Raw genomic sequence first — 10,615 nt, forward strand, 5'->3', positions numbered from 1 at the left:
CAAAATCTCTTGAGATGGGAAAACATGTTTTTTATTAAGTTGAACATGTGCTCTTCATGACAGAATGTTAACATTAGGTGAAATATATATTTTGGACCAAGTTACACTTTTAAAAATGGGCGGAACTACCCAGATATTTTCATCAATATATCATGAATCAATTCATGACTAAAGTGCATAAAGATGGCAGAATTCTGATATGATGTTATTGTTTTAGACCTACCCACGGTTTTGAAACTACGGTGCTCGACATTGTTCAATGTTGCAATAAATCAACACAATCTACCTTTACGAGTTTTCAAATTGCCAGCGTCTTGAAACTAAAAGTGAGATCATGTTTACTGTGCTAATGACCATACCAAAAAACAACAAAAGAGAGCAATGTGAAAAACAGTGAACGTAGCAAAACCAGGAAGTTGTTGTAAGTACATGCAGGCCGCCATCTTTATGCACCTCCGCTATCGTTTTAGAAGCAGACTGTAGTCTAATCTACACACCATGGTTCTTACTTAATGAAATCAAATCTCCATCTTCCTTCTCTTCTCCTCTCTCAGTTCCACTCTGCCTCGGTGTTTTCCTGCAGTCGACCAGACGCAGCAGTAAAACGGTACCGGGAGACGTTTGACCCGGGGACTCCGTGAGGGTAGAGGGGAACGGGCTAATTTTGTCCTGTTGGACACAAGAAATATCAAACATAGTTTATCATTAAACCAAATATTGTATTATTTTAGTCTACACCTCTGATTGATTTGGGAGCATCCCTAGAATATCTCATTTTTCCTCAAATGTTCAATCGTTCACTACTTCCCACTAATCTAATAGCATTGGGTTGGTCAGAGTTTCCACCATATTTACTATACCAGTCATTTCCTTTCAAAACAGAGAGGAAGAGGCGACTTGTGGCTTATTTGATCGAATATGCGTTTCGTAATGATTAAGTTGTTACGAGTGTACTGATAAAAGTAGGACACGTGACATGTCAGCAACTTGGAGAGAAAAAAAAACACTAGTGCCAGGCCGACATTAGTTACCATAGCCACAAAGTCATGAACTTTATTATTTTACCCCACTGGTCATCTATGAACGTTTGAATATCTTGAGGAACAATCTGGCCTTAATGGCCATGTACTCTTATAATCTCCACCCAGCACACCCAGAAGAAGACTGGCCACCCCTCAGAGCCTGGTTCCTCTCTAGGTTTCTTCCTAGGGTTCCTGCCTTTCTAGGGAGTTTTTCCTAGCCACGTGCTTCTACATCTGCTTTGCTTGCTTTTTGGGGTTTTAGGCTGGGATTCTGTACAGCACTGTGACATCTGCTGATGTAAAACGGGCTATAAATACATAAACATGATTGATTGATCGATTGAAAAACCACGCATATTTAAACAATGTATCGTCTTAAAATGTAATATTAACCCTAACCTTAACCACACTGCTAACCTTATGCCTGACCCTAACCTTAAACTCACAAAAGCACATTTTTGTTTCCATGAATTTCTACGATATAAATGTTTTACTTTGTGGCTGTGATATTTGAGTGTTTCAGTGAATGGTTAGTGAGGGAGTCCCTGCTCTCTCGCTTCCCCAGTTGTTTAGTTCCTTTTCATTCCAATCTCCTTTGCATTAGCGTAGCCTCTCCTGTAGCCTGTCAACTATGTGTCTGTCTATCCCTGTTCTCTCCTCTCTGCACAGGCCACACAAACGCTTCACACCGCATGGCCGCTGCCACTCTAACCTGGTGGTCCCAGCGCGCACGACCCACGTGGAGTTCCAGGTCTCCGGCAGCCTCTGGAACTGCCGGTCTGCGGCCAACAAGGCAGAGTTCATCTCAGCCTATGCTACCCTCCAGTCCCTCGACTTCTTGGCGCTGACAGAAACATGGATTACCACAGAAAACACTGCTACTCCTACTGCTCTCTCCTCGTCTGACCACGTGTTCTCGCATACCCCGAGAGCATCTGGTCAGCGGGGTGGCGGGACTGGAATCCTCATCTCTCCCAAGTGGACATTCTCTCTTTCTCCCCTGACCCATCTGTCTATCTCCTCCTTTGAATTCCATGCTGTCACAATCACTAGCCCATTCAAGCTTAACATCCTTATCATTTATCGCCCTCCAGGTTCCCTTGGAGAGTTCATCAATGAGCTTGACGCCTTGATAAGTTCCTTTCCTGAGGATGGCTCACCCCACACAATTCTGGGTGACTTTAACCTCCCTACATCTACCTTTGACTCATTTCTCTGTGCCTCCTTCTTTCCACTCCTCTCCTCTTTTGGCCTCACCCTCTCACCGTCCCCCCCTACTCACAAGGCAGGCAATACGCTTGACCTCATCTTTACTAGATGCTGTTCTTCTACCAATCTCACTGCAACTCCCCTCCAAGTCTCCGACCACTACCTTGTTTCCTTTTCCCTCTCGCTCTCCTCCAACACTACTCACTCTGCCCCTACTCAGATGGTATTGCGCCGTCGCAACCTTCACTCTCTCTCTCCTGCTAGTCTCTCCTCTTCCATCCTATCATCTCTTCCCTCTGCTCAATCCTTCTCCAACCAATCTCCTGATTCTGCCTCCTCAACCCTCCTCTCCTCCCTTTCTGCATCCTTTGACAGTCTATGTCCCCTATCCTCCAGGCCGGCTCGGTCCTCCCCTCCTGCTCCGTGGCTTGACGACTCATTGCGAGCTCACAGAACAGGGCTCCGGGCAGCCGAGCGGAAATGGCGGAAAACTAGCCTCCCTGCGGACCTGGCATCTTTTCACTCCCTCCTCTCCACATTTTCTTCCTCTGTTTCTGCTGCTAAAGCCACTTTCTACCACTCTAAATTCCAAGCATCTGCCTCTAACCCTAGGAAGCTCTTTGCCACCTTCTCCTCCATCCTGAATCCCCCCCCTCCCTCTCTGCGGACGACTTTGTCAACCATTTTGAAAAGAAGGTTGACGACATCCGATCCTCGTTTGTTAAGTCAAACGACACCGCTGGTCCTGCTCACATTGCCCTACCCTATGCTTTGACCTCTTTCTCCCCTCTCTCTCCAGATGAAATCTTGCTACTTCTGACGTCCTGCCGCCCAACAACCTGCCCGCTTGACCCTATCCCCTCCTCTCTTCTCCAGACCATTTCCGGAGACCTTCTTCCTTACCTCACCTCACTCATCAACTCATCCTTGACCACTGGCTACGTCCCTTCCGTCTTCAAGAGAGCGAGAGTTGCACCCCTTCTGAAAAAACCTACACTCGATCCCTCCGATGTCAACAACTACAGACCAGTATCCCTTCTTTCTTTCCTCTCCAAAACTCTTCAGCGTGCCGTCCTTGGCCAGCTCTCTTGCTATCTCTCTCAGAATGACCTTTTTGATCCAAATCAGTCAGGTTTCAAGACTGGTCATTCAACTGAGACTGCTCTTCTCTGTGTCACAGAGGCTCTCCGCACTGCTAAAGCTAACTCTCTCTCCTCTGCTCTCATCCTTCAAGACCTATCTGCTGCCTTTGATACTGTGAACCATCAGATCCTCCTCTCTACCCTCTCCGAGTTGGGCATCTCCGGCGCGGCTCACTCTTGGATTGCGTCCTACCTGACAGGTCGCTCCTACCAGGTGGCATGGCGAGAATCCGTCTCCGCACCACGTGCTCTCACCACTGGTGTCCCCCAGGGCTCAGTTCTAGGCCCTCTCCTATTCTCGCTATACATCAAGTCACTTGGCTCTGTCATATCCTCACATGGTCTCTCCTATCATTGCTACGCAGACGACACACAATCTTCTCCTTTCCCCCTTCTGATAACCAGGTGGCGAATCGCATCTCTGCATGTCTGGCAGACATATCAGTGTGGATGACGGATCACCACCTCAAGCTGAACCTCGGCAAGACGGAGATGCTCTTCCTCCCGGGGAAGGACTGCCCGTTCCAAGATCTCGCCATCACGGTTGACAACTCCATTGTGTCCTCCTCCCCGAGTGCTAAGAGCCTTGGCGTGACCCTGGACAACACCCTGTCGTTCTCTGCTAACATCAAGGCGGTGACCCGATCCTGTAGGTTCACGCTCTACAACATTCGCAGAGTACGATCCTGCCTCACACAGGAAGCGGCGCATGTCCTAATCCAGGCACTTGTCATCTCCCGTCTGGATTACTGCAACTCGCTGTTGGCGGGGCTCCCTGCCTGTGCCATCAAACCCCTACAACTCATCCAGAACGCCGCAGCCCGTCTGGTGTTCAACCTTCCCAAGTTCTCTCACGTCACCCCGCTCCTCCGCACAGTCCACTGGCTTCCAGTTGAAGCTCGCATCTGCTACAAGACCATGGTGCTTGCCTACGGAGCTGTGAGGGGAACGGCACCTCCGTACCTTCAGGCTCTGATCAGTCCCTACACCCAAAGAAGGGCACTGCGTTCATCCACCTCTGGCCTGCTCGCCTCCCTACCTCTGCGGAAGCACAGTTCCCGCTCAGCCCAGTCAAAACTGTTCGCTGTTCTGGCACCCCAATGGTGGAACAAGCTCCCTCACGACGCCAGGACAGCGGAGTCAATCACCACCTTCCGTAGACACCTGAAACCCCACCTCTTTAAGGAATACCTGGGATAGGATAAAGCAATCCTTCTAACCCCCCCCCCCCAAAAAAATATATAGATGTACTATTGTAAAGTGGTTGTTCCACTGGATATCATAAGGTGAATGCACCAATTTGTAAGTCGCTCTGGATAAGAGCGTCTGCTAAATGACGTAAATGTAAATGTAAATGATAACGACTGCCTTCCATTCTTTAAGACACTTATTTTCATTGCCATTACATATTAGAAGACAATCACTGGGAATTAATTATTGGGTTAATTTACAGGAACATGATGTGTCTCACCCCACAAAAGAGGTGCTACAGAGAAGTTGGGAGCCTGAATGTGGACAGAATAAAAGCTTTGGATAGTTGGGTGATAACCAGGAGAGACAGATGGGACTTCAGCTCACAGGGACTTCAGTCCCTGTGAGTCCACCATGGCTACTCCCACCTCCAGTAGTTCATTTACAAGTGGTGGAGAGAGTACAGAAAGACAGGGAGGGGTTGATCCCTGTGAGTCCACCATGGCTACTCCCACCTCCAGTAGTTAATTTACAAGTGATGGAGAGAGTACAGAAAGACAGGGAGGGGTAGATCCCTGTGAGTCCACCATGGCTACTCCCACCTCCAGTAGTTAATTTACAAGTGATGGAGAGAGTACAGAAAGACAGGGAGGGGTAGATCCCTGTGAGTCCACCATGGCTACTCCCACCTCCAGTAGTTAATTTACAAGTGGTGGAGAGAGTACAGAAAGACAGGGAGGGGTTGATCCCTGTGAGTCCACCATGGCTACTCCCACCTCCAGTAGTTCATTTACAAGTGGTGGAGAGAGAACAGAAAGACAGGGAGGGGGTTGATCCATGCAACTTCTTTACAAGGTGTCTGGAAACTGTAACTCAGTATTTTTTACCCATATATATACAGATGGATCAAAAGACCCAAGGACAGGTCAGCCTGGATCAGCCTTTGTTGAACAGGAAAGTGGAGTGGCTGTCAGGAGACGTATTACAGACCACCTGGCTGTGTACATGGCAGAGCTGATGGTCGTACTGTTGGCCCTGCAGTGGGTGGAGGAAGTCAAGCCAGACAGAGTAGTTATATGTTCTGACTCGTGTGCAGTGTTGATGAGTCTGCAATCATTTAGCTCACATAGCAGACAAGGCCTGCTCTATGCCCGGGTGAGACAGATAGGTGTCCAAAGAAGGTTTGCTTTGGTCCCGGGCCATGTGAGGGTAGAAGGGAATGAGAAAGTAGATGCGCTAGCTAAACAGGCCGTTAGGAGACAGGAAGTGGAGGTGCCAATGAGCAAGTCAGAGGCTCAGGGAACGATATGGACAGTGGTGGTGCAGAGATGGCAGGAGCAGTGGAACAGTGACACTAAGGGCAGGCATCTACTCATTGTTGACATTTTAGTCATTTAGCAGGCACTTATCTAGAGCGACTTACACAAACAATTAGAGTTAAGTTGCTCAGAGGCAGACAGATATGTCACCTAGTCGGCTCGGGTTACTGGCCCAATGCTCTAAACCGCTAGGCTACCTGCTGCCCCTATTCCAGGTACAGAGTAAAGTAGGGGAGGATGGTAGGAATGGACAGAAGAGAGGTGGCTATCCTTACAAGGATAAGAGTGAGTTTCCTGTTTCCGGTCACAACTTGCAGACTTGTTTACGCTGCTGTGCGTTTTTGTTGCCGTTTTTACTTTGCTACCTGACGGTTTTTACTTTTTAATTACCGTATATTTTTACTTTTTACCCTCACTCAACTTTTTTTTCATTCAACTTTCCTACCCCGGAGGTTTTATCTGGACATGGTTCGTCAGGACTTCAAACAGCCGAAGCTAAGTAACATTAACATGATGCCTTCTAATTGCAGTCGTTGTACTCATAATATACAGGAGAACGATCGCCTTACGGCAAGGATAGCTGTGCTGCAAGCCCAGCTTCAGACGCAATCGTTAGGCAAGGGTCATTTCAGCGTAGGAAAGGATGAAACAGCGTCTGTGCCACCAGCAAGTACAGATAGTAACGTTAGTATAAACCCCTCGCACGGTCCCCGCAGCCGGACATCTTTCTCATGGCGTCTGAAGGGAAACGCTGTAGGAATGCTCAACCGGTGTCGCTTATTCAGCCGACAGAAACTTTCAACCGGTTCTCCCCGTTAAGCGAGTCGGAGTCGGAGGCCGAGACTTCTCTGGTCTCTGCTCCTCCCGTTGTGGGGTCTGAGACGCCGACGGCTCCCACCATTAGCTCTGACAAATTGAAAACCCTAGTCATTGGCGACTCCATTACCCGCAATATTAGACTTAAAACTAATCATCCAGCGATCATACACTGTTTACCAGGGGGCAGGGCTACCGACGTTAAGGCTAATCTAAAGACGGTGCTGGCTAAAGCTAAAACTGGCGAGTGTAGAGAGTATAGAGATATTGTTATCCACGTCGGCACCAACGATGTTAGGATGAAACAGTCAGAGGTCACCAAGCGCAACATAGCTTCAGCATGTAAATCAGCTAGAAAGATGTGTCGGCATCGATTAATTGTCTCTGGCCCCCTCCCAGTTAGGGGGAGTGATGAGCTCTACAGCAGAGTCTCACAACTCAATCGCTGGATGAAAACTGTTTTCTGCCCCTCCCAAAAGATAGAATTTGTAGATAACTGGCCCTCTTTCTGGGATTCACCCACAAACAGGACCAAGCCTGGCCTGCTGAGGAGTGACGGACTCCATCCTAGCTGGAGGGGTGCTCTCATCTTATCTACGAACATAGACAGGGCTCTAACTCCTCTAGCTCTACAATGAAATAGGGTGCAGGCCAGGCAACAGGCTGTTAGCCAGCCTGCCAGCTTAGTGGAGTCTGCCACTAGCACAGTTAGCGTAGTCAGCTCAGCTTTCCCCATTGAGACCGTGTCTGTGCCTCGATCTAGGTTGGGCAAAATTAAAAATGGCGGTGTTCGCTTCAGTAATCTTACTAGTATAAAGACCTCCTCCATTCCTGCCATTATTGAAAGAGATTGTGATACTTCACATCTCAAAATTGGGTTACTTAATGTTAGATCCCTCACTTCCAAGGCAGTTATAGTCAATGAACTAATCACTGATCATAATCTTGATGTGATTGGCCTGACTGAAACATGGCTTAAGCCTGATGAATTTACTGTGTTAAATGAGGCCTCACCCCCTGGTTACACTAGTGACCATACCCCCCGTGCATCCGGCAAAGGCGGAGGTGTTGCTAACATTTACGATAGCAAATTTCCATTTACAAAAAAAAAAACAATGACGTTTTCGTCTTTTGAGCTTCTAGTCATGAAATCTATGCAGCCTACTCAATCACTTTTTATAGCTACTGTTTACAGGCCTCCTGGGCCATATGCAGTGTTCCTTACTGAGTTCCCTGAATTCCTATCGGATCTTGTAGTCATAGCAGACAATATTCTAATTTTTGGTGACTTTAACATTCACATGGAAAAGTCCACAGACCCACTCCAAAAGGCTTTCGGAGCCATCATCGACTCAGTGGGTTTTGTCCAACATGTCTCTGGACCTACTCACTGCCACAGTCATACTCTGGACCTAGTTTTGTCCCATGGAATAAATGTTGTGGATCTTAATGTTTTTCCTCATAATCCTGGATTATCGGACCACCATTTTATTGCGTTTACAATTGCAACAAATAATCTGCTCAGACCCCAACCAAGGAAGATTAAAAGTCGTGCTATAAATTCTCAGACAACCCAAAGATTCCTTGATGCCCTTCCAGACTCCCTCTGCCTACCCAAGGACGTCAGAGGACAAGAATCAGTTAACCACCTAACCGAGGAACTCAATTTAACCTTGCGCAATACCCTAGATGCAGTTGCACCCCTAAAAATTAAAAACATCTGTCATAAGAAACTAGCTCCCTGGTATACAGAAAATACACGAGCTCTGAAGCAAGCTTCCAGAAAATTGGAACGGAAATGGCGCCACACTAAACTGGAAGTCTTCCGACTAGCTTGGAAAGACAGTACCGTGCAGTATCGAAGAGCCCTCACTGCTGCACGATCATCCTATTTTTCCAACTTAATTGAGGAAAATAAGAACAATCCGAAATTTCTTTTTGACACTGTCGCAAAGCTAACTAAAAAGCAGCATTCGCAAATGGAGGATGGCTTTCACTTCAGCAGTAATAAATTTATGAACTTCTTTGAGGAAAAGATCATGATCATTAGAAAGCAAATTACGGACTCCTCTTTAAATCTGGGTATTCCTCCAGGGCTCCATTGTCCTGAGTCTGCACAACTCTGCCAGGACCTAGGATCAAGGGAGATACTAAAGTGTTTTAGTACTATATCTCTTGACATAATGATGAAAATAATCATGGCCTCCAAACCCTCAAGCTGCATACTGGACCCTATTCCAACTAAACTACTGAAAGAGCTGCTTCCTGTGCTTGGCCCTCCTATGTTGAACATAATAAACGGCTCTCTATCCACCGGATGTGTACCAAGCTCACTAAAAGTGGCAGTAATAAAGCCTCTCTTGAAAAAGCCGAATCTTGACCCAGAAATTATAAAAAACTATCGGCCTATATCGAATCTTCCATTCCTCTCAAAAAATTTTGAAAAAGTTGTTGCGCAGCAACTCACTGCCTTCCTGAAGACAAACAATGTATACGAAACGCTTCAGTCTGGTTTTAGACCCCATCATAGCACTGAGACTGCACTTGTGAAGGTGGTAAATGACCTTTTAATGACGTCAGACCGAGGCTCTGCATCTGTCCTCGTGCTCCTAGATCTTAGTGCCGCTTTTGATACCATCGATCACCACATTCTTTTGGAGAGATTGGAAACCCAAATTGGTCTACATGGACAAGTTCTGGCCTGGTTTAGATCTTATCTGTCGGAAAGATATCAGTTTGTCTCTGTGAATGGTTCGTCCTCTGACAAATCAATTGTAAATTTCGGTGTTCCTCAAGGTTCCGTTCTAGGACCACTATTGTTTTCACTATATATTTTACCTCTTGGGGATGTCATTCGAAAACATAATGTTAAATTTCACTGCTATGCGGACGACACACAGCTGTACATTTCAATGAAACATGGTGAAGCCCCAAAATTGCCCTCGCTAGAAGCCTGTGTTTCAGACATAAGGAAGTGGATGGCTGCAAATTTTCTACTTTTAAACTCGGGCAAAACAGAGATGCTTGTCCTAGGTCCCAAGAAACAAAGAGATCTTCTGTTGAATCTGACAATTAATCTGGATGGTTGTACGGTCGTCTCAAATAAAACTGTGAAGGACCTCGGCGTTACTCTGGACCCTGATCTCTCTTTTGAAGAACATATCAAGACTGCTTCAAGGACAGCTTTTTTCCATCTACGTAACATTGCAAAAATCAGAAACTTTCTGTCCAGAAATGACGCAGAAAAATTAATCCATGCTTTTGTTACTTCTAGGCTCGACTACTGCAATGCTCTACTTTCCGGCTACCCGGATAAAGCACTAAACAAACTTCAGTTAGTGCTAAATACGGCTGCTAGAATCCTGACTAGAACCAAAAAATTTGATCATATTACTCCAGTGCTAGCTTCCCTACACTGGCTTCCTGTTAAGGCAAGGGCTGATTTCAAGGTTTTACTGCTAACCTACAAAGCATTACATGGGCTTGCTCCTACCTATCTTTCCGATTTGGTCCTGCCGTACATACCTACACGTACGCTACGGTCACAAGACGCAGGCCTCCTAATTGTCCCTAGAATTTCTAAGCAAACGGCTGGAGGTAGGGCTTTCTCCTATAGAGCTCCATTTTTATGGAATGGTCTGCCTACCCATGTGAGAGACGCAGACTCAGTCTCAACCTTTAAGTCTTTACTGAAGACTTATCTCTTCAGTAGGTCCTATGATTAAGTATAGTCTGGCCCAGGAGTGTGAAGGTGAACGGAAAGGCTGGAGCAACGAACCGCCCTTGCTGTCTCTGCCTTGTCGGTTCCCCTCTTCCCACTGGGATTCTCTGCCTCTAACCCTTTTACAGGGGCTGAGTCACTGACTTACTGGTGTTCTTCCATGCCGTCCATGGGAGGGGTGCGTCACTTGAGTAG

The 10,615-nt window shown here is 46.8% G+C and overlaps 1 protein-coding gene across 5 annotated transcripts in view; it reads right to left on the reverse strand.

Annotated features, from left to right (window-relative positions):
* LOC115147557 (zinc finger protein 271) overlaps positions 1 to 10,615 on the reverse strand; it is a 41,353-nt gene that overhangs the window by 15,760 nt on the left and 14,978 nt on the right. The window contains exon 2 of one of the 5 annotated variants that reach the window (XM_029689803.1): positions 498 to 669. The exons of the other annotated variants lie outside the window; for them this stretch is intronic. Within the exon in view, the coding sequence (XP_029545663.1) occupies positions 498 to 669 (172 nt within the window). The remainder of the gene's footprint in view (positions 1 to 497; positions 670 to 10,615) is intronic. 5 annotated transcript variants of the gene reach the window in all.

Source organism: Salmo trutta, chromosome 14 (assembly GCF_901001165.1).
Source record: "Salmo trutta chromosome 14, fSalTru1.1, whole genome shotgun sequence".
Lineage (NCBI taxonomy): Eukaryota > Metazoa > Chordata > Actinopteri > Salmoniformes > Salmonidae > Salmo > Salmo trutta.